Source organism: Myripristis murdjan, chromosome 20 (genome assembly GCF_902150065.1).
Source record: "Myripristis murdjan chromosome 20, fMyrMur1.1, whole genome shotgun sequence".
NCBI lineage: Eukaryota > Metazoa > Chordata > Actinopteri > Holocentriformes > Holocentridae > Myripristis > Myripristis murdjan.
In genome coordinates, this window is record NC_043999.1 from 5,756,877 (window position 1) to 5,781,099 (window position 24,223).

Consider the following 24,223-nt stretch of genomic DNA (forward strand, 5'->3'; position numbering starts at 1 on the left):
TATATCCCCTCTCTTTGTGATGATCCAACTCAGGAGGTTCAGACCTGTGCAAAACAACAGTGGGGACAATGCATCACCTTGGTATATGCCACATTGGATGGTTACCTGTGTGACTGTCTTTGAGTTCTTGATGAAAGCTGTTAGTTACCTCTTGGCTTTGCATAGTACCAAGCACTGTAGTAACCATGTGTGGGGCACTGAGTCATAGGCTTTCTCGATGTCAGTCCAGGCTGTGCTCAGGCTGGTCTGTCTGGATTTAGAGTCTTGGGTGACTGCTCTGTGAACCAGTAGCTGACGCTTTGACCATCTGGTGTCGTTTCGAGAATCCCTCTTTGCCTTTTGCTCACGGATTGACTCAGCTGCTATGATGCCTGACCGCCGGGATCTTCCATGTGGCGAAGAGGCAGGTTATCCGCCGGTAGTTTAAAGGTGTTCTACCCTTGTGGGGATCCTTCATCATCATTATTATTAGTCAGTCAGGGTGACATCCTGATGTTTGCAGCTGGCTCTTAGCTTCTTCAGCCAGAAGGTGTGTATCGCATCAGGGCCTGATGCAGTCCCTGGTGCTCTTCACACTCAACATTTTCAAGATCTCCATTTGAAGGTGTGTGGATGTGCATGAATCAGTAAGGATAACAAAGGGGAAATGCACTTTTAATTCATTATTTTTTTTTTTTTTTTTTTTTGTACTTTAAGCTGTATATTATGTAGGGTTGGGGTTTTTGTCAGAGTTGTGATAAGCCTAATTCAAACTACTAGGGCAGCTGCAGTAAAACACAATGTATTGCATTACATTTTGCTAATTAGTTTGTTTTATTGTGAAATATAAAACTTTTTTGTAGTCAGTGTTTGATTGATGGAGACTTATACAAATTATTCGCACATACAAAACACCAGACACAAATAATTTAGAATGTGCCTTAGCCAAGAATGAAATCAAGGAATAGGAGGAATATGTTGATGTGTTGAGTATGACGACTGATGAAGTTTTTCTTTTTGGCTTCCAAAAACTGGCTACCTAACGATAAGCTCATTATAGCCTTCAAACCATAAAGCAGTGCTTCTTTATAAGTGAAAATAATTTCATGTTCATATTACATATGAATACATATACAGACAATAAACTCAAAAGAGAAATTCGTACTATTTCCCTTGCAGTTTCCTCCAGGTTGGTGTTAGTTTACCAGATATGATCTACAGCGACCCTTGGTGGCTGTAAAAATAAATAAATAAATAAATAAATAAATAAATAAATAACACAGAGAGCTGTACAGGATGCTAAGCCAAAGGGTTTATTACAGTTTGCTAAACATGAGGGAAAACAAGGAAAAGTACATTTCAATAACTTTAGGTCACTTGACAGCACGGTCAAACTGAGAATCAAATCATACTGAACGGGTTTTGGTTGAAAATACAGTGAAATGTTAACAATTATTTGTTTTTATTATTATTATTTTTAATGACAGTAACAAATTCATTTCCCGACTATCCAGTTTCCCCTAAGGACTGAAAAAGATTTACTTTAATTTTTAAAACCGATGGGGCAAGGAAAAACAAAAATACAGTGTTTTCATGCTGAAGATGTCAACAAGCAGCAAAAATGGATTCCTGCATCCACCGAGCTGCCTGCTGAAATATGCAAAGGGAGTGTTTGTAAAAAAAAAAAAAAAAAAAATGAAGCAAATGAAACTGAACGAAGGTTAGACTGATATCAGTAGACCAAAATCCTGTATTAAATACTGGGTGTCAGACAAGTGCACCGCTCACTGCCAATATGATTTCTTCCAGAGCACTAATAAATAAAGACAGTATAACGTGCAGTGACATATTTTCCTTTGACACTCAATTACTTGATTTTAATTCATATTTTAAATCCAAACTAATCCATTTAGATGACCCATGATTGCCAAAATGTTGTTTTGACAGGCCTCACAAGAATAAAATACAGGAAAAAAAAAAAAAAAAAAATCCTTAACTCGCAGCTAGAAATTGATCAAAGACGGCTCAAAAGATCTACTTCATGTCGTCTTTATGTCAGTAGTAGAGGTAGTAGATTGAAACAGTTCTAGCTGCAAGTTAGAGACGGCGCTCCTTCTTCTTTTTAGGATTTCTAGGCGTCTCTCTCAGTTTACTCGTGTTAAATGGTTCAATTTAAAGACATTAAATATGAACACAGCAGCTACTCCAATACAAAACCATTGGCATTGTGGAGAAGGTGACATTGTTTTGGCCACAAATCCAATATCAGTCTAACCCTATTTTGGACATATGAAACATTTATGCATTTATTATTATTATTTATTTTATTTTTTTCTGTAGCGCTACACCTCAATAAAGCAATACATTTAGTAACATGCAGTGAAGAGTTATGGTGCTCAAACATGCAGAAGTGTTCTGTGGTGAGATTAAGTAGAGTTATGACCTTGTCCCTAAGCAAGCAGAGTATCTGGTCTCGCTTCACCGACGCACAAGACAGGGCTGAAGCTGAAACTGGCGAGGCTGAGAGACCGTGTGTGTTCCCACCCATCATGTTCGCCTTCTGAACTAAACTATTCCAGTGTATCTTCGTGAATCATGTTGCTTGACTGACTTCATGTTAGAGAAACAAAGAATGAATGAAGGATGATTCGAGGGTTGTACAGAGCAGCAAGAAACAGAAAAACCAGCAAAAGCAAAATAATAACCAAAAAATACAGTGAAAAGAAAAAAAAAACAAAACAAACATAAATACACAAAAATATAAAACTCTGGGAAACACTGTTCCCGATAAGTTGTTCCACCCTTCAAGTGAAATATGGAAGACACTGCTCCCGATACATACACACACACTGGTAGACAAAAATCTACCATCACTGCTTATTATGGAAGGCACTGCTCCCGATACACACACACACACACACACACGCGGGTAGACAAAATCTACCATCACAGCTTATGGAAGGCACTGCTCCCGATAATTTACTGTATTAGAAATATAAACTGCTCCAAAGTACACTGTGCAACATAAATGGCTTTCCTGCAACTTATAACAATCAGCTAAGTCGTTCGTTGTGCTAAAAAGGGGATTTTATATTGCATTAGATTTAGGACAAAATCTAATGGTTTGGTCAATTCATTTAATCAATTTTGTTAAATGCATTTCTTTTTTTTTTTCTTTGTGGAAAGTGCATGTTTTTCATATAAGTGCAGCATTCTATTCAAGACATGTTTTTCCAACACTTAGCCTCTAGGCTTGTTGCAGTTTCCCTAATCTCAAGACCATTTCAATTCCGTTCCCGCATCCTATCTCCTCTTTGACAGAAACAGCAGTACTTGACACCACTTTCTACCCTTAATTTTTTTTTTTTTTTTAATTCATTCTTCTTTTTTTTTTTTTTTTTTTTTTTAAACAAGTATCTAGATCTCTGTGACAGCCGAGCAGAGTGCCACAGGTGCATCCCATTTGCTGTTGGGGTCATTTCAGCAAATCTGACCATTTCAACCATGCATGTTCCCGTCGACCACTGTTGGCCCAATCATTTTCAATCATTTTTTTCCCCTCACATGCTGTTTTAGAATGGAAAGTTGCCTATTTTCAACAGGTCATACGTCTCTCTCTACCCTTTAGGGAGTGCTGTGATTCCAGGCAAAAAAAGTCTAAATCTGTTCCAGAGCTCGTCAGCCCCCTGCTGGGTCATGTGGGTCACATGAGCAGCTTACTGTACGTGCTTTTGATGCTAACTTGGCACCCAACTTTTTCCAGTACAGTGCAATGCAAGCAGAGATCCTAGATGTAAGAGTTCTGATTTGAAAGAAACCCATGAGCCAAATTACTCACAGGCGCAATTTGGTTTGCAAACCAAAAAGCAAGTGTGCCTTGACAAGATCCAGCATCCAAGCTACACGTAAATTGGTCACATTAGAGCCTCTGAAACCATTTTTAAACTTTTTGCCTTTTGTCACACTCCACAATGGATGAAGATAACCGTTTTCTACTAAGAAATCAGCAGCATCCCCTGTTAACATCAAGGGAACTCTACATTTAACCGGAGGAATGGAGGTCAGGAATGTCAAGAATCAGAACGGCGGGGCCCCATTTTGCCAGCAACAGTTGAGGAGTCGTTTCTGTAGCAGATGCTGCCGTAGGATGAGACAGTATAACCGTCATAATTATGGAAGGCACTGCTTCCGATAATGTCGTATAAAAAGACAAACATTTATAGTGGGCACTGCCACTGATAAAAATAACAAAAAAGTATAAATAAGGTTTTCAGTGCTAAGGTGGCAAGAGGTCGCAGCCGAGGCTTTGATTGGTTCAGTTGGATTGGAGGGGGGTGGGGGGGTGGCAGACCTGGGAGGAGAGGCGAGGTCTGACAGGCAGTATTTATACTTAATGCCATCTTACGTTTTTGTCTAAATAATCTGTTTTCTTCAAGCTCTGTAACATCTCCATCTCCTCCAAGGTCTGAGGAAATGACGACCCCCTCCCTCGCTGGACTATAAGCCATACCTGCAGATAAGGGGTGGGGCTTAAACCTCTGATTAATAGCTTGTGCTCTAGTGCTGCTATTGGAGCTTTCCCTCTGGCAGAAGAAATGCGCTCACATACACACACACACACATGCACAACATTCATTGTCATCGTTCTACAGTGAATTTGTCAAGTTTCACGGTCCTTCACTCCATTACCGACATCCATCCATCTACCAATCCTCACACACACACCGCTCAAACTCATGCCCACTCTCACACTCCCGGCTCTCCTCCGCCCTCTTAGATATTGTTGTCGATGTCCCAGATGTCTCCCACCATGGAGTTGGCGCATCCCTGCAGGGTCCAGGTGGCAAGGGCCAGCTGGGTGCGGAGCTCCGTCATGTTGGTGCACTTGGAGATGGCTGCCAGGGTGTGAGCGCCGCGGCCCAGCAGGACGTGGCGGAACGGAGTCTCTTTGGGCGACACATACGGAGAGAGGAAGCCCTGCTCAACCTGAAATGAGAGACAAGGGTGAATGTGAATTAAATGAGTAAAAAAAAAAAAAAAGTAAGGCTTTTACTGCTCTATTAAAACAAAATTAGCACGTTATATGCAAGTGGGTTAGACGGTCCCAAGAACGTGAATGCTATTTCACAATGCAAGATTAGAAGATGATACTAGTGATCTGAATCTGTAAAATGAAACTTGAATGTTAGGGCTAGGATTCAGTCGTTCATGCTGATGACGGTTAATAATAAAAATAAAATTTTGGAGGATATTACATAATGACATTCTTTCCTTAATAATCCAAGGAATCTAACAAGAGCCTCGTGAGAGTGAAATGCATCCCTCATTTTCATCCAAAAATGCATTTTTTTTAATCCTCCCTTATTTTTCCATACAAGCAAGCTGTGATTCTGGAAGCAGGACTGACTGGTCATTTACAGACAGTTTGAGCTCCTAACGCCCTCTAGTGGTCAGAAACCGCTTACTGCAGCTTTAAAGCACCTACACTACTCACAAAAAGTTAGGGATATTCGGCTTTCGGGTGAAATTTCAGGATGAACCTAAAATGCATTATAACCTTTAGATGTGAACTTAATGTGACCTTCTGTAAACGTTTGAATGCACATGTCCAACTGTTCAGTGTTTCAGTACTTTTTGCACAAGTTGCTGTTCTCTAACAAGGAGTTTAACGGCAAAATTCACATCAGGTGTTTGATGCTCCAGCTCATCGAGGTCGTATCATTAGGGAACGGCTGCTGGAGACTGGGGTACCTCAAATGGAGTGGCCTGCACTTTCTCAGACCTGAATCCCATAGAAAACCTATGGGATCAGCTGAGTCGCCGTGTAGAGGCTCGGAGCTCTGTACCCCAGAACCTCAATGTCCTGAGGGCCGCCCTTCAAGAAGAGTGGGATGCCATGCCTCAGCAGACAATAAGTCGACTTGTGAACAGCATGAGACGTCGTTGTCAAGCTGTAATTGATGCTCAAGGGCACATGACAAGTTATTGACACTGACATTTTTTGTTGTGGTATATCCACCACTGTTGTTGGCTTTTGTTTCAAGAAATTGTTTGAGATGAGGAAATCATCAGTCTATGCTTCAACTTAAATGCCCTACTTTCATGATATAATATCACTGTAGCGTGAACTTTTTACATTTTCCATAAATTTCACCCAAAAGCCAAATATCCCTAACTTTTTGTGAGTAGTGTATCACAAACATAAAAATGACAGCAAGGATTAAGTCCATCACTCATCCCTGTATTTGTCCAACAATCCAACCATCTATCAGAGGCTACTTGGGAAAAGCTAAAAGCAATTAATTACCTCTGATCAAAAATACAAATCTATCAACTGTAAATCACATCTTCAGAAAATGCAGTAAAATGTAACTGCAATGGAATCAGTTTCCAGGTTCTGTTGGTAAATACAAAAAAAATCCAGCAGTGTCTCACCATCATGATCCTGTCGTTGATGATGCGGCCGGCTTCCTTATCGGTGAGGTCGGTGTTAAGGATGTCGTTATTGATGCTGGAAGCAGCTCGCATGAAGGAGCCTCGTGCGCTCGTGAGCCACGTGTGCGTCACACCCTTGAGCTCGCCAGACTACAAGAGAAAACAAAGAGTCAAGTAAACATCAGCTTCAGGTAACACCAATTTCAAAGAATAAAAACAATGTTGAGAACAGTGTTTAGGACCAATTCGTGCCTGTCAGATAAAACATAACACGTTACAGTGCATGTCCACAGTGCAACAAGCTTCCTTGGATCTTACTGGTGCTGCATTTTGGGTATTTTATGTGCATCATAACCTTGTTTTGCAATTGATTATCAGCGCAAACAGGTGCAACATCAGTTAAATGTTTAAAGTGGAAGCATCATAAGACAATGTTTGCTGCTCTAAAAACTTTGCGGTGACAAATAGATTTTTATCGTTTTAGATGCACCACAGGACCCTGAAGCGATGACTCAGCCCGTCACCCAGAGACGCACTTGCTCTAAATGAGTAATTACATGGGGTGAATCATGATACTACCGCAATTTTTTTTTTTTTTTTTACCCACGACAACGATGGCATCAAGATATGGGCAATTCTGGAATAAAATGTAAGCTAATTGGATATGATACATCACGACATCTGTAACGCAAGAAACAATTACCTTTGAACAGGCAAGCGAATTTCTCAAATCAACGAGAATGAGTTGTGTTTTTCCAGTGTTTTAATATGTGCAGCGACCGCAACATGAAAATGACAGCTCCAGTTCAAACACCAAAAGGCAGGGAACAAACACAACTCACTGGGGCTCAAATGTGCAAATAAAGTTGAAAGCTCAAATATCGACACCCAGTCCAAAAGTATCGTAAATACAGTGGTCTCTCGTTAATCGCGGGAGTTACGTTCTAAAAATAACCCGCAATAGGCGAAATCCGCGAAGTAGTCAGCTTTATTTTTTACAATTATTCTAGATGTTTTAAGGCTGTAAAACCCCTCACTACACACTTTATACACTTTTCTCAGACAGGCATTAACATTTTCTCACTTTTCTCTCTTGTTTAAACTCTCAAAGTTCAAACCTTCGTAGAAAAATAAGTCAAGTATTATAGAATGAAACCAAAGATCAAAACCTCCCGGCACGGAGGAGATTGATTGACAATGGTCTACAGTCCCTTAGCCAATCAGGACGCAGAACACAATGCGCTGTAAAAAAAAAAAAAAAAAAAAAAAAAACGCAAAATTGCACTAAAAAAAATCCACGAAACTGCGAGACAGCGAAAGGTGAACCGCGTTATAGCGAGGGACCACTGTACCGTGATTTCGATATTTTGTCTCACCCTCAGTAATGACGCCCAGACATGAAGAATGAGCAAAGAGTGCAACAAGAGGGAGGTAAACAAAGAGAGAGAGAGAGACCTGTGTAAGCCGGCGGATGCGACTGTAGAGCGAGCCCACAGCTGCTGTGAGGATGCGGCCGTATCTCGTCACGTCCATTTTGAGCAGGTGGTCGTGGACCAGCCGAAGAGCCATCTGGCCGGCCAGCTGCCCCGCCGCCGCCACCATTTCACTGTTGTGATGGTTGGTTTCAGCACTGAAGTGATCCCAGGTGTCCAGGTCGGTGCCATAGTAAGGGTATGCCTCAAACTGTAGTGACAAACACACACACACACACACACACACACACACACACACACAGGGGGAGATGTTAGGTCGAATCAATCAAATCAATCAAATTTTATTTATATAGCACCTTTCAAACAAATGCATGATATTCAAGGTGCTTTACATCTTGGTTGACAAATAAGCATAAAATAAGAAGTGAAAGGACAAGGAGACCGATGCACACTCATAAAATATGGTTAATTAAAAAAAAAAAAAGTGAATAAAAAGATTTAAAAACAATAAAAACAGCAATACGAGAAAACCAAAAACTCAAGATACCGAATAAAAGAAAAAAAACAATATGAAACGATTTAAAACAATAAAATAACAAGAATAAGATACTGAATAAAATATAAAAACAAGATGAAAAACAATAAAATAGAATGTAGAATATAATATATAGAAACTATCAATAAAATAACAAAACAAATATAGATAATAATTAATAGTAAATAAGAAATAGAGTACCTATAAAACTATAAAATTATAAAATTATAATATTATAAAGACACTACATAAAGGCCAGACCAAAGAGATGGGTTTTTAGTCTAAAAGTTTAAAAGTTTCAATGCTTCCAGCTCCTCTCAGATCCTCCGGCAGGCTGTTCCAGAGTTTTGGAGCATAGTGGCTGAAAGCAGCAGTCGAAGGCAAACACACACCAAGTAAAGGGCACAACAATTCAAAATTCAATAGTAATGTCTCTCTTTACCCTTCCAATAATATGATCTCACACGCAAAAAAAGTTAGAAAATCTCAAATTTTCAATTCAGTGAAATTTCAGTGGGAGTTCAGATCGAACATGTGAACCTGGTGATTTAAAAGCAAAAAATCCTCTTCTTAGTGGCGGCAGTATTTTCTGTTTTTGCAGGTATTTCACTCACACGGGGGTTGATGAAGTGGAAGGAGATGGAGGGGATTCCCGAGAAAGCCAGGAAGGGATAAGCAGGGTCGTTCATCTCCATGGGCCTCAGCCTGGAAATATCAATCAATCAATCTTTATTTATATAGCGTCAAATCACAACAAAGGTTATCTCATGACGCTTTAAACATTAGAATGTAAATGTGTTGCATGCACATGGCTGACACGGACCGGCTGCTTCCTCTTTCTAGAGAAAAAGGTCGGCAGGTGCGAGGGGATTTCTGTGGCCTTGAAGTTTAAGGGGAGCAGAAACTTTTTTGAGTTTCGGTTCAAAAATGACATATTTGACAGGAACAGTTCTCACACTGTGCAATATTTTTGAAAGAACAGCAGTTCACTTCAGCCGAATATCACTTTCACAAATTGATGCTTGTTATTTCAGAGACACTGGATGATGAATTTAAGGTGAATGAAATCCCTATACTGGGTACATATTGCTTTAAAATATCAGTGATTATAGCTTTCACTCTGTAATTGAGATTAACTTATTGTACTTACACCTTCTCCTCCCATGTAGTTGCTCCCATCGCATTGTATACAGAGCCAGAGCCATAAGGACTGTCCACCTGTGTGGAGGCAGATTTGAAAGCGTGAGATCAAAAATCAGGACAGGATCACCAAGGAGAGATGACTAAGGCTGCAATGAATTATTTTTTCCACTTTTAATTCATCGTTTTGATTATTCAATTAATAATTTAGTCTATAAAGTGTCAAAAATAAGGACAAATGCTCATCAGAAGTTTCCAAAGTGAAGTCTTCAAAGTGCTTCCTCAGACTGACCAAAACAAACAGTCCAAGTATTCGTTTTATAACCATATGAACAGAGAAAAGAATGACAACCTCAGCATTTGGGATTTTTACTTGACAAATGACTAATTCAACTCATCACATCAATTATCAAAATTAAACTATTATTGTCTGTTAAACTGTATTTAAACTGCCTTTAGCACGGCAGGTGGTGTGCTTACCTGTTTTGTTGCATTTTCAATGAGACTGTAGAGCAGAGGACTTGCCGAGGCTATGAACCCTCCGCGGCCTGCCAGTAAAAATATGGGCTCATTAGTCAAGTGACACTCTTGCCAATATTACCCATTTGAGTATTTAGGTGTGTGTGCATGTGGGTGTGTGTGTATACAACTGTACTAACCCATGACGGCTCCATCCAGGTTGATGTAGGTTAAAGCTTTTTTGTCAAGAGACGACATGTAACCCTATGAACAAACACAAACAATACGGTGAACACTTGTTGAGCAGTTCAGAGATTTCTCTAACCGAAACGAAAGCTTTTTTCCCCCCCTAACCAATCGAAGCATGCGGTCCTTACCTCCAACCACTCAGTGGCGCCGACACTTCCATACTCTCCAGCACTCCAGCTAGCGAAAATCAAGCTTCTCCTGGGCCTGAACCCGTCTAAAAATTTAAAAACAATGTACAGAATTGATGTCATGCAGGAAAATAAACTACCACAAAACACACATTCGTTTATTTTTCTCTTTGATTCACAGTCTGTCACATGGAGAGAAGGTTCCACAATAGTGAGAGCCTCACTGTTGGTGATATTGGTCATCTCAAATACATACATTTATGCAGGGAAAACAAATTCAATGAAAAAGCTCTGTCACTGACTGAATGCTTCAAAAGTTATTAGAAAACTCAATACTGAAGGAGTGATACCAAAAAGAGACTGATGTTACTGCCTCCTCGTCTCAATTCAGAAAATGGACTTCTATTTTGTTTGGTCAAAGTACTCAAATTAAAATCAAAAGTAGCGGAAAGATGAGCTGTATGAGGTGAGGTGATAACAATGCAACCTCTTTGAGTCACAGCTCCTCCAACACAGTGGCAAGTCCTTCATGACCAATGATACCACTTAGCAATTTCACTTAGCAGGAACAGGAGTGTTTGGTTGTCGAGGTGACACACATTTTCTCCAGGACACTGACAATGTATTTCACTATTTGCTGTGTATTTTATCTGAGGAGTGTGTTTGTTACCTTTCTCCACCATCTCGTGCACGGCCTTGGCCAGCTCTGTCAGTATGGTGGTGCCGACGTAGGCTCTGGCATAACCTTGACCCCAAGCGTCTCTCTGAGCTCCCAGAACAACGTAACGATCTGCAGATAAAGAGAGACACACACTTTAGTACTCCAATGAAAAAAAGAAAATAATCCCACTCTATGCAGGGTGTCTACAGGTGTAAGAATTAATTATAATGCTTTTTTAATAAAATTTAAGACTAAGTTTTTACACAAATTCTCATATGATTTCAGCCAGATAGCCAGGTGCTGCTGTAATAAATCTAGCTATCACTTTTTCTGAGTACAAAGATGTTCTTGGATTTCTCTACAGCTTAGGTATAAAGTGAGCAGGGCTGATGCAGAATAGGTTAGTTGGGAAATTACCATAAAGTAATAGGTTACAGTGGTAGACAGAATGTGCTAAAGGTTCAATAATAACCTAACTAACTCAAATTTATGACTATTTAATAACCTTTAAAGCCTCATATTTATAAAATGAAATTTAAGACATTTTAAGACTTAAAAAACGATGACAATTAATTTGTACGTATGCCACAGACTTGCAGAGCAACAGCAACCGCATCTGAACCGCACAGGAATGTAGGTCGCCCGGATGATAGAAATGTTCAGATAAAAGAGATACGTGCATGAAAATATTTGAATTATGCTTGCAAATAAAACCAGGAAAAAGGGGGAAAAAAAAGGAAAAACCAAAGAGTCTTAGTCTGTCCTTCTGCAACTAAGCAGCAATGTTTTCTCTAACAGCATACAGTAGTTGTTTGAGAGAGAGAATTAGGTAGGTGGTAGGGCAGCAGTAAAGTCAAATTCCTTCTTCACATTCAGATTTGCAAGCTGACAGACATCTTCATTTGGTTTCTTCAGCTGACTGTTGTTCATAAATCAGAAGTTTGGATAAACAGGGTTCTACTGTGCAGGAAACGCGGGTAATAGTCCAGTCATTTTATGAAAACACCCAGGACAAACTGCAAGAGAAGCAAACTCAACTGATTTTGTATCCTCAGTTTGTCCAGAGTGAGGGAAAAAAAGTGCCAAGGAATCCCATTGGTGGAAAGTTTTGAAAATCACCTCTATATGACCATATAATACCAAAAAACAGCCTTCTTAACACACAGGTGAAAGGGGTTCAAAATTTTACTTTCAGATATCACTATAAAAATTCACAAGTTGATTACACACACAAAGACAAGAAAAAAAAGTCAATTACAAGTTCTTTGAATTATTCTGTTTACACATGCATATCACACATTATCTGATTTGATATGCACTAATTGGAATAAATGCCAGAGCAGATATTTAAATAGTGAATTAAAAGGTTACTACTATATATATATATATATATATATATATATATATAGTAGTAACTGCTTAAATATCTGTTCTGGCATTTATTCCTTATAGTCCTTATTAGCGCATATCAAATCAGATAATGTGTGATATGCATGTGTAAACAGAATAATTCAAAGAACTTGTAATTGACTTTTTTTCCTCGTCTTTGTGTGTGTAATCAACTTGTGAATTTTTATAGTGATATCTGAAAGTAACATGTTGAACCCCTTTCCCCTGTGTGTTAAAAACAGTGTTTTTTGGTATTATATGGTCATATAGAGGTGATTTTCAAAACTTTCCACCAATGGGATTTCTTGGGACTTTTTTTCCCCTCACTCAGGACAAACTGAGGATACAAAATCAGTTGAGTTTGCTTCTCTTGCAATTTGTCCTGGGTTGACCCCAATTTTGGCCTAAAATTCCTGGAGTAAACCAGAGCTAGTCCTACCAGGATCGATGAATCCCTTGATGACTCCGAACACGTTGTGGATCTCCGTGTTGACCAGCACGTTGTTCACCTCTACTGTGATGTTCATAACGCCTCCGAGTTTGTACGACCCCAGCATTTTGCCTTTGAAGTCGTTCTCTGCTTCGGGGCCTCCGATCTTCCTACAGAGAAAAGAGAGAGAGAGAGAGAAGTTTGGCAAAGTAGAGCTGAGTGCCGCTGAAATGTGCAATAGAGGCTGCTTGTCGTGGTCAGTTTAAGCCTTCCACTTTGTCACACAAGCCAAAGTCACTTCATTTCAAAACGAGCTATCATACCATTTCAAAGACACGACAAGTCAAGTCAAGTGCATCCTGGTTACCATGCTGTGAAGCTGTGAGTCGTCATTTTTGCTTACAAAGTTATGTTTTCGGAGAGCAAAGGATGTGTCTTGAAAATACCGAGTGAAGAAACTAAAACTAACAAAATGAATAAATAAGGTTTTGGTCTGAATCCGTTCAGACATTCATTAACCCCCTGAACCCCAAACCCGCCGGCGGGATAGAAAGACATGTATTTTTTAAAAATTCTCCAAAATTCAATCGTTTATCATAGCTGGAAGCTTTAAAAACCTATTTTTCCGACGGTCCCTGAATGCAACATGTCCGACTTCGGTTTAGCGGTAGAAAAAAGGACAAAACTAAGCCTAAAAAAGTGATTTTTCATTCGAGTCATTTTATTATACATGCTTCATTCAACAATTCGCCAAAAAATAGTCGTTTACTCAATCCAGATCATTCAAAAAAACAGAAAATTCTGCGGTCTTCAGTGAATCTGAGACATCTTGATTGATTCAGGTGACCAACAGTCGCATGACAAAAATTCACTGAATTTCAGTGTGTAGGCAGCAGTAGTAACATGGAAGGGAGCAAGGCAGTAAAAACACCTAAGTTTATACAGGTTGGAAAAATGTTAATATTTCAGGAAATAAATCATGTGAAGCCCTACTTTTTTTTTCCTGGATCAGTGACACTTGTGGGCACCTGAAAAAATGTTCTGTACATTTATTCCAATGTTTCTCGATTTTTGTAAAATAAATTATCAAAAAAAAATCAATTTGCCTTTTTTATTTTTTTTATTATTTATGGCACTATAACTCTTTCATACTGTGTGAAAGACATTTTTGAATGGCTTCAGGTGATAGCCACAGCTGTGCTGTTTCCATAGAGGTGCAGCAGAAAAACAAGCCCACAGTGAGCCAAAATGTGAGGGGAGCAGAAAACACCCAAAAACTGCTTGGGGTTCAGAGGGTTAATAGCCACAGAGCATAAGAATTCCTGGGAAAAAAAGAAAAAGAAAAAGAAACACTGCTCATTTGATGAAATTTGGCAGAGGTGCTATGTCAGAGGTTGAGAACGTATCTGCACAGTAATAAACTGGGCAAAAACTCCTTTACTGCTTTGTCTGTGTGTGTGTGTGTGTGTGTGTGTGTCCTTACTCTAGTATAGCTGAAGCATTCATGGCAGTGATGGTCTGGGCTAGGATGGTGGGGAGACCAGAGGACTGGGCTGGGGGGAACTGGGTGTGGTTGAAGGAGGGGAACCCGGGAGTGTAGGGATCCCCTGAACCCAGATGAACCTGAAGGGAACACACAAAGGAATTAGAAACAAATCATTACACCACAGCGGGTTTCTGATTCATTTGAAGGTGAAATTAAGCTTTTAACATTTCTGTAGGGTAACTTCCTTCCTTCACAGTTTTGACAAATCACACAATATACACAGAGGATTTGATCTAAACCAAATGCTCTGGGGGAAGAAAATAAATAAATAAATAAATAAATAAATAAATAAGTCTTCCAGGCTGCTGGTGAAGGCCTAATCTCATTTGTTTAAATTCATTCAGGATGCGTCAAACAACCAATCACCTCAAGGGAGTGTCCAATCATGTCCAATCACGCCATGTGCTTCCCATCACCAAAAAAAAAAAAAACTCTTCCTGGTCTACTTCAGCTATGGTAATCCAGCTTACCTTACCGTAACTACAGCTCGCTACTTCCTACTTCCTCAGTTGAGTGTTGTTTGAATTCATATTTGACAAAAGACTGCGCACTTGAAAAAGTTCCCCACAGAAGCTTGAATGGCTACCGAGTCACTGGATGAAAGGAATGTGAGTGCAGGAATGCAATAAAAACAGGACCTAAAGACAATCTAACAAAATATAACATAATTGTCGTGCTAACACCGAGCTCCTAATGGCTTGAAGGAATCCTTGTTATTTTGTTCTATTTAGATTTTTTTTTTAAAAATTTGTTATGAGCTTCATTTAAATTTTAACAGGAAGTGAGTTCAAACGTACGTGTCCGTAGAGTTCTATGTCACTATCGTAGCGGTGATCTGCAGAGTCCGGATAGATCAGAACAGCAGAGGCGCCCTTCTCAGCAGCATTAGCCACCTAAGGGAACAACGAGAGCCAGCGTTTACTAAAGGAAGCATAAAAAAAACAAATAAACATCCAAGCACAAAACACAGGAACCTCATCAGTACGGCTGCAGCTTTGTGTTTGTTTGTTTGTTTTATGTGAATCTCTTTTAGCCCTCCTGGGCTTTTCTGCTGAGTACAGAACATAAAACATTTAATAACGTGCATTACCAAAAACAAATACTTGCGGATATACTTGTTTATTTTGCATGTGGCAGCTTAAATTTGTCCCTTCTACCAGCCACTACGACCGGTGAAAACACTTCAAATTGATTTTATTCTCAAAATCTAGTGATTAAAATGATGAAAAACAAAGTGATAAGTGAGCTTTTTATCTACTTGCACCAAGTAGGAATGGGCATTTCTTTTCTTCTGTTTGTTTTTATATTTAATATTTTAGCCCCTTTTCTTCTGTGTTTCTCAGCCCCGTTCAAAGAAAAACTGAGCCTCATTTGATACGTATCATACGTATCAAGGCATCCGATCAGCTGCTCTGTGTTGGTCATGCACACTTACCTTCTGTGCAAAACTGGTGCGTCCGGCTCGGAGCAGCAGCACACAGCCAGCCAGGGAAATGTTTTTCTTCAGCAGCACATCAAGGTCCTCTGGACGCCCGTAGTTGCCATACACAACTTTGCCCTACACACACACACACACACACACGACAAAGATCAACTGAATTACTTCTGCTGGATTTGCACCATATCTAAATGTGTAGTGATTGGTGAGGTGGTGATCTGGTGTGTGTGTGTGTTTAAACCCTGTCAGCACACCAGAATGAGTTCAATGTTGTTGCCTTACAGTGGGTGGAAAAAACAAAACAACAACTGGCCTAAGATCAGCATGACATTAACCCTCATTTCTTGTATAAATATTTTGGCCGGTGCCGACAGCAGCCTGCATGGGAGCTCATAAAAAAAAAAAAAAAAAAAATCAGATTCAGGATTTGATCCTTCAAGGTTCACGTCAACTCACCTCAACTTTTCCTTGACGGCTGTAGGCAAGATACCCTGTGGGCTGGAAGGTATCTGAACCAAACATGACACGGTTTGGATTCTTACTGTCAATGAAAAGAGTAAATATTTGTTATTTTTTGTTCAATCACTGTAAATCATCACCAACAATCTGAGGCAACCAACGGCAGGAGTTCAAAGGTCAGAGCTACAGTTCCCCTGGAAACTGATGTGACAAAATATTTCTGTGGCTCCAGGATGATTAAAGGAGGTGGACAATTGGTAGGAGGATAAATAGAGGAAAAAAAAAAACTCAACATGAAGTCCTTTCCAGTTTCAAACTCGTAAAGTTTTTAAATCCCAAAATAGCACCAGCCGTGTGCGGCATGTGATGCTTGACATTTTGACCTTTATAAAACCCTCATAAAGCCAGTCAGTGTCGTATGTAATGTGTGCAACAATTTTAGTGTCCATGGGAAAATCGCTCCTTTCACAGTTAAAGTCTCCTGAAAAGAGCTCCTACTTTCACTTGGTGACTTCAAGCTACACAAGTAGGTGTACATAAAAGTTTCTGACAACAATTCTTGAACAATCTCACTCCTCCATCTATTCCTTCAGATAAAATTGTTTTTCTCTCCCTTACTGATCTACTGGTTTACACTTTTAAAAAAAAAAAGATCCCTTCCTGCATTAGGTCCAGCTATAACATCCGGTTATAAAAAAGGAAATGCATAAATTCAAGGAAGGTGTCATTTGGCATGGCATCTTTAAAAGCTGACCTTTAGATCTTAAAAACCAGAGAAAAAAAAACAAAACAATGAGAGTCCGTTGTCAAAACATTGTATTCACCTGTCTTGCTTCTGCAGCTGAACATAGTGTCTGTCAGTCCAGGGCTGCATCCCCAGGTCCTTGAACTGCTTGAAGATGTCGTTTCCCATTTTGTTGTCCTCCGAGCTGCCTGCTGGGCGGCTGGGCAGGCTGCCGTTTCTGTACAGCAAAAAAGTGTCAGCTGTGTCAGTTTTGGAAATAACCCTTTCTGTAACTCACAGTTCTGACTATTTTCTACACAAAGCTCTACAGGTGACTCGTAGGTTTGGTGGGAACACATGTGCTTTACTTTTATTCCAGTAATCATTTTGTAACAACGTGTTAGTTCTCTCAAAATGAATTGGAAGTCCTCATATTTTGTCTTTTCACGATGACACAGCATTTGACTGAAGGTCACAGGAAACAATGGCTCTATTCAGGTCTTATCACCAGCCTTTCTTGCATTGGGATGGCATGCAAATCTGTCTCAGTGGTGAAACAACAGCCATTACCTTCTGTTAACGGTCATTTTGTACCTGTGAGTTACTGTATAGCGTTTGTTTTTTTACAAGAAGTTAATGAGAAGACTTTAAATTCCTTTATCTGCAAGAAGCGACACGTTTATTTCCGTTAGTAACAGATACGAGGGAACACTTTGCAGAAACTAGTTTCAGACTAACAGGGAATTGATCCTGTATAATGCAAAAATTGAATGAATGCAACACTTATATTTCCTTTAGCACCAGAAATTTGGGTTCAAACGCTACAACAAACTGAATATGATTCTGTTAATGGAGGTGAATGGAAAGTATCACACACACACACTCACACTGCATCCTGTCTCCTCTATATTCTGCACCAGTTCTGTAATACTAAAAATAAGGTTTGAGAGGGTTTTTTGGTTGTTTTTTTTAAACCTCTCACCCAGCTTCCTCGAATTACTATCATTTTCCTTTTCAGGAAAACTACAGGCCACAGCTTCTTTTATAACAGTAGCCAACTGTGATGAACTTTACTTTCCTAGTAAGACTCAACATATTATTCACTGTTTTTTTATTTTAAGTGCCCTCTGTCTGGTGTTTGTAAGTTGTTGTGGGCAAGCAGAGGTGCAAGTCTTCCTGTCACCTTTTTATCTTCATCTTGAAAGGAGGAGGGTGAGAGTGTGTGTGTGTGTGTGTGTATGTGTGTGTGTGCGCACTTAAACAGCGTACCTAAGAACCCTGTTAAAGGCTTCAGCACTGAGTTTCTCTTTCAGTAGGCGGGTGATGTCCTTCCAGGTCAGCTGAGCTTGTACAACTTCTGCAGCTTTTTCAACTTCTGCAGCTTCATCAGTTTCATCAGTTTCAGCTACAGGAGCTGCAGTCGCTGCAGTGAGAATCTTCTTTTCCCCTGAAGTGCAGTTCACTGCCTTCTGCTGAGAGTTATGGTGGTTTATGGAGCCAAAGCCAAAGCCTGGAACACATACAAGATAACAAGACTGATTAAAAAGTTGGTTATGCATTAAAACAGAGGAATTAAAAAGATTTACCCAACCATCGCCAGTCCTGATACATCTGCACCGTCTTCCCTCTTTGCCTCTAAATTAACAGACTGAGCCAGAATAATGCCTGGACCCAACTTACCCAACTGATGTAAATGAATCATTAGCCATTTTTGCCTTTAGATAATAATAATAATAATAATAATAATAATAATACACAAGAATCATTAGGCCACAGGGGGGACTGCTTTTTGGGGCTGACACCAATAGATATTTAGAAGTGAACAACTTCTGAGTAACGATATTATCCTATTTTGCTCATACCCAAAAAACACAAAATTTGGTCATCAAATTTTTGATAATTTCTGTAACAATATGTACTGCAGGTTTGATATTTTACAGTTGAACAAACACCTGTTGCTCAGCCAAGTCACTGCTACACAAACTATTGTTAAAAAAAAAAAAAAAAAAAAAAAAAAAAAAAAAACAGGTCTGCTGAACAAACTGCGTTATATATACACATCAAGTTTGGTTTAAGAAACATGACTTAAGAGCTGCAGGTGTGTGGGCCGTACCGATGAAGAAGAGCACCATGGTTCCTGCGGTCCAGAGGCAAATTGTGCGCCAGCTCAGTGGCTGGGCTGGTGGCCTCGCACAGGGAGAGTATCCTGATTGGCCAGCGTCCTCCGTGTTGCCGTCCGTGGCTTCGTCGGTCAGTTTGACCTCAACATGGTTTGCTTCCTCTTCGGGCTGCAGGGGGAACCTGCTGTACCTCTCACTGATCCTCTGCAGAGGGAAAGAAAGGAGAACATATGTATAAAAATAAATGATGCATGTGTTCCGCTCTCAGTCCACCTGCTGCATGGAGAAGGTTAGAAAAAAAAAAGGAACAGAAAGGCACAGGTGTGATGTAGGGCTGTAAAGAGTATAACAGGGTTTCTACTAGGGCTGGGCCATATATCGATACTGTGATATGAAACTAGATATCATCTGGGATTTTAATAATGCGAATTAACCACCGCACAGAGTATGAAAATAAAAGATAAAAGACACTCAGCAAAGTCTTTCTGCAAAAGAGCACCTTACGACAAGAAGGGCAACAGATGGCGAGAAATAAAAAACGCCGTCACCAATTACACTGCAGAGGATCTGGTGCCAATTCAAGCAGCCGAGAGAGAGGCGGTTTCAAACTAGGGATGCTAATCGGTGGCCGTTTGACCGGTTGTTGACCGTTTGAACTTTAACCGAATAATCTTGTCGGTTAAAAAGAAGTTGAGTCAGCCAGAGAATCTCTAATATGGGGAGAAGTGCCACTCTCGTCTAACTTGCGGGTCTCTCTGGCCATGTGAGGGCGCTCGCGGGCGAGTGCAAAATGAATGGGAGTCTATGGGTCCACACCCCTAAAAATCCACTTTTCTCTGGAAATAATTTTTTTCCCAGTAATTTGAATACTGTTTTCAAAAGTTGGGGCTAAAAAAATACACTCAGCTGAATATTGGATTTTTTAAGTTCACCTATATGTTCTAAAAAGCCATTCAAAAAGTGTGATGACGTCACACATTGAGATGTTTAGTGAGCCCACTTACCGTTATTACAAATGTTGGCGTTTTGTTATGATAGAAGCAAACACAGCAGTTTGTTATTTAACCCAGCGATGTCGGCACCGACAGGATTCGGCATGCCTACTTTACATAACGATTTCTCCGTGACCGCTTGTGATATTCAGAAACTTTAAAAAATGTCTGAAACTGTTGTTTGTTGCGGTTATTCTTTTAAGGTTTACAGACAGTCAAATAATATTCTCGGTTAACCGAAATAAACCGATTAATGAGGCCCGGTGGTCGACCAAGAAAATTTTCCATTTTCGCCATCCCTATTTCAAACAACTTTTGACTACTTTTAATATTTCACCTATACAGCTCTGCCTAAACTGTATGATTCATGTCACCAAATTGTGGAGCGTAAACTGCAGAGGGTTTCATATTTTGCCACCACAACAGATTTGATAACATCACTGACAGCATTTTTTAATACACATTTGAGGGATGCAAAATATCAATTATCAGGCAAAATCCTCAAAAACAGACATTATTTTTGTCAATATCGCACACCCCTAGCAATGACACAAAACACACTCACCAAGTTGCTGACCATCGACCTCAGTCGCTCCATTGCTGCTGATGTTATTAACCTGGAGAGAGAAGATGAGATGGAAGGAAACAAGTTAAGGAGACAGATGTGGAGCAAACAGACGGTAGAGTCAAAAAATAAAAAATAAAAAAAAGCAAAGAGAGGGAAAGTAAGGCGAGGACACACAGTGAGTCAACAGTGCTGCTATTCAGACTGAAAGTATCACAGGGCTAAGACTGTTTTCAGTAAGCAGGCGGGGTTGTTTTTTTTTCCGACTCTGGTAGAAAACCTAAAGTAGATCACTGCACTTTAGCTTAGAAACATACATGCATTGAATAAGGTCATCCAACCACTCAGCTGAACCTTTTACACTTTAGTAAGTGTGTGTGAGAAACCACAGGGGGTTTACACATCTGAGGGGCTGAAACAGGAAATTTCAGACGCTCTTGCTGATTAACGGTCAGTTTAACTGTTTAGTCGTTGCCACAGGCAGGGAACAGATCTGAACATTTCCTGAAAGGACTTCCTGAAAAGCAAACAGCATCAAACACATATCCATATACTCTCACATAATATTATGAGGTAATGACATGATATCACATACTTAATATGAAATTTTATCTCCTGAAATGTTACTTCAAGACTGCTAATTAGGGCTCCAAAAAATATAAATTTATTGATTGACAGAATGCAATATGATTCATTATTTTACAGGGGCTGATGATACGTGCAATATTATGCTTTTGCTGAAAATACCATAAAAACGATGAGGCGTGTGTAAGGTTAGAAGGACATTATTTACCCAAAATAACTGGAAACCTTAACTAAAAGACACAAAATAAAAACAAGGTTATCCCTGTTTTGGGATGAAACATGTCGCACACCCTGGCCATGTTTCAGCCCACGCTGGAGGAGCTTTGTCTATTCCAGCTAAACACCCATCCTTGTTTCTCCCACGCATTTCCCTACAGTTCCCTACAGGTGACGCGTGCAAGGTGAACTCGGCCAACCGGCTCTAAATTTGAGGTTCGAGACATACGGGGCAGAAGGAAGCAGCATCCAGAACAGAATAAATAAGGGAGCACTAGATATTTTGTTTTTTTAGAATCACATTGCAAACAATGACAGTTTCTACCATATAAATTCTATGCAATAGTTAATCAATAGAGAAAAAAACAGCATGAAAATGTGAAGTAAAAAGGTGTCAAAGTTAACTCAAATGGTATGAAAGGGCATGGATTACAGTTCCAGCTTATCAACATGAGTCACTCTCCCACAGAATTTCACCTATGCAGGGCAGGAAATACCCCCTTAGTGGAGACCTTGATGAGAACAAACTGATGTTGGTGTAATACAGCGCTGAATGCTAAAACCTCAGTAATGTCTTTAGCAGTCAACTTTTGATTTTTGCCGGGGCGGGACGGCACATACTTCAGAATTTCCCCCGGCACACAGGATATGATACAAGCCTTTCCTAATCTATTCTGTAGTCTTAGTCACTGATAAGGGCATCCGCTTCATGCTTTCAAGTCAGTACTGTTTTACAGGGAAGGAGAGGTCAGATGAGGCTGCGCGGAAAGACTACAAGCCTCTCTGGGCTACTTGCGTCAATAAGTCGGGCTATTAGGTCCATTATGTGAAAAACATTAGAGCAACAAGGACCTCGGGATACAATATATAATCACCACAACAACCCGTAGTACTCTACAGAATAAATAAATACTTTAATGCAACCCACTGCATACCACCGCTTCGGTGGATAATATAAAATATGATCAACTGGGTGACAAACTGAGTTAAAATGATTCGCAATTCCCATTCAGCTTTTATTAAAATCAGAATTAGCAGTCAGTCATAGTGCACTAAAATACTGACTTTAAATAAAATAAAGAAAATGAAAATGAAAATAAGGACACACACTGAAAATGGGATGGAGAACTGATACCATACAAAAAAACAAACAAACAAAAAAAAAAAAACTAATATACTCAAATGTATTTTTTTTTTTAATGCTTATATTCACTATGGGAGACTTTAGAATGGCTGATAGTCAAAGGGAGGGGAATGATTCAGCTTCCTGTAGATGACACAGGGATTAGAGACTAACAAATCAGTTTTGGGACCAGATTTGCAGAAAAAAAAAAAAAAAAAAAAAAAAATCACCTTCCCAGAATGGACACACTGAGACAAACTAGTGATGTAAAAGCAGCAAAAAAAAAAAAAAAAGAAAAAGAAAAAGAAAAGAAAAGAAAAGAAAAGAAAGAAAAGAAAGAAAACACAACCTGACCTCCCAACCAGTGAAACAAGCCCATGAATAAAAGGCACAAATGATAGTTGAAGACGTTCATTTAGCAGCAGGAAAGTGCAAATTCACTCAGGCGGTCATCACCACGACTAATCGATACGCACTGCCGTTTCCGACCAGACCACAGGCGGATGACATCCACCACGTGTCCCGTCATGATGCTGCGGGCATATCACAGTCACTAAAAACTAGAATTAGCAAGTAAAGGGAAGACAACACGACTTTAATTCAAAGATGAAGCCATGTGTTGATACGTGGACGAGTTTCTGGGTTAGGGTTAAACCCGAAAGCGAACCGGTGAGTTACACGTTTCAGGCCGAGTCAGGTGTCAGGCGGCTAATTAGCGCCTAGCATCTCTAAAAAATAATAATAATGATAACTAGTTTCTTTACAACTTTTCGGCCTCTGGCTCAAGCGTCAGCTCGCCAAGGTTTACAGTGTTATGGCTCCATATTCAGCAGGTGAAAGAGGGAAATATGGACTCACCTTTCTCCCGCGGGCGGCGTTTGCGCGCCTACTTGCGGTGTGCTGTGTTATATGACTATACTTCCGCTTACGTAGTCGCGTAAGCTACGCACATGAACGTCATATGATCAGTGATGCAGATGCAGCCGCTTATATTGGGATATTGAATAAAGCAAGACACAAGGAAGAGAATATATTGCATTAGATGATGCAACAGGAAAAGAAAAATCAAACACGTGTTGCTTTCCTGTGCTGAAAAATGGCAGGTAACTTATTAAAGCGCACAACGACCTAAAAAAAAAAAAAAAAAGGAAATGTATTTGATAACTGGTGTAAAGGAAGAGACCCAGCAAACAGGCCTGCAATGGCCCTTTACAGGCCCACTTAGGGCAGCCCGCGCAGGCCCCCTGAGAATTTGCTCATTGGCAAAACGTTGGCCCCTCAGTGCTGGTCCCGCATGGGCAGCCCTCATTAACCCCTAAGGAAGCCTGCACTGGCCCTGTATGGGCCCACTTAGGGCTGGCTACAGGGCGCACAGCAGGCAGCCTTTACCTAGCTTTCAGGAAGCCCTCACTGCCCTCACTAGGCCCACACTGATTTTGCAGTTAAATTAATCTACAACAATAAATCAGTTCAACACATAAATGTATTTCAGCTACTAGTGTAGTTTCCTTTGGGAGTTCCATACATCTAAAATGGATGCGGTCATTGATATATACGCATTGTCAAAAATGTTCAATAGTCAAAAGGATTCAAATCAATTCATTTATTAAATACACA

General features: G+C 39.9%; 1 protein-coding gene across 1 annotated transcript; it reads right to left on the reverse strand.

The window, feature by feature from the left end:
* Window positions 1–2,219: 2,219 nt before the first annotated feature.
* tfr1b (transferrin receptor 1b) lies at window positions 2,220–23,554 on the reverse strand. Its single transcript, XM_030079261.1, has 19 exons — window positions 23,465–23,554; window positions 20,683–20,734; window positions 19,119–19,329; window positions 18,275–18,515; window positions 17,106–17,243; window positions 16,279–16,363; window positions 15,820–15,942; window positions 15,182–15,277; window positions 14,322–14,461; window positions 12,848–13,008; window positions 11,029–11,148; window positions 10,359–10,444; window positions 10,182–10,245; window positions 10,003–10,070; window positions 9,533–9,600; window positions 8,997–9,087; window positions 7,870–8,097; window positions 6,415–6,564; window positions 2,220–4,965 (listed from the first exon to the last, which is right to left on the reverse strand). Exons 2-19 carry the CDS (start codon window positions 20,713–20,715, stop codon window positions 4,753–4,755), a joined length of 2,316 nt encoding a protein of 771 aa, XP_029935121.1. The 5' UTR covers window positions 20,716–20,734; window positions 23,465–23,554; the 3' UTR covers window positions 2,220–4,752.
* Window positions 23,555–24,223: the final 669 nt, after the last annotated feature.

Bases quoted from the DNA above. Each gene is read 5' to 3' on its own strand.
- tfr1b (XM_030079261.1), bottom strand. From the start codon at position 20,715: ATGGAGCGACTGAGGTCGATGGTCAGCAACTTG. The intron at 11,149-12,847 runs GTAGGACTAGCT...CTTTATCTGCAG, and splicing joins CAAGGGATTCATCGATCCTG to ATCGTTACGTTGTTCTGGGA. The intron at 9,601-10,002 runs GTAAGCACACCA...GCCTCCACACAG, and splicing joins TTGAAAATGCAACAAAACAG to GTGGACAGTCCTTATGGCTC.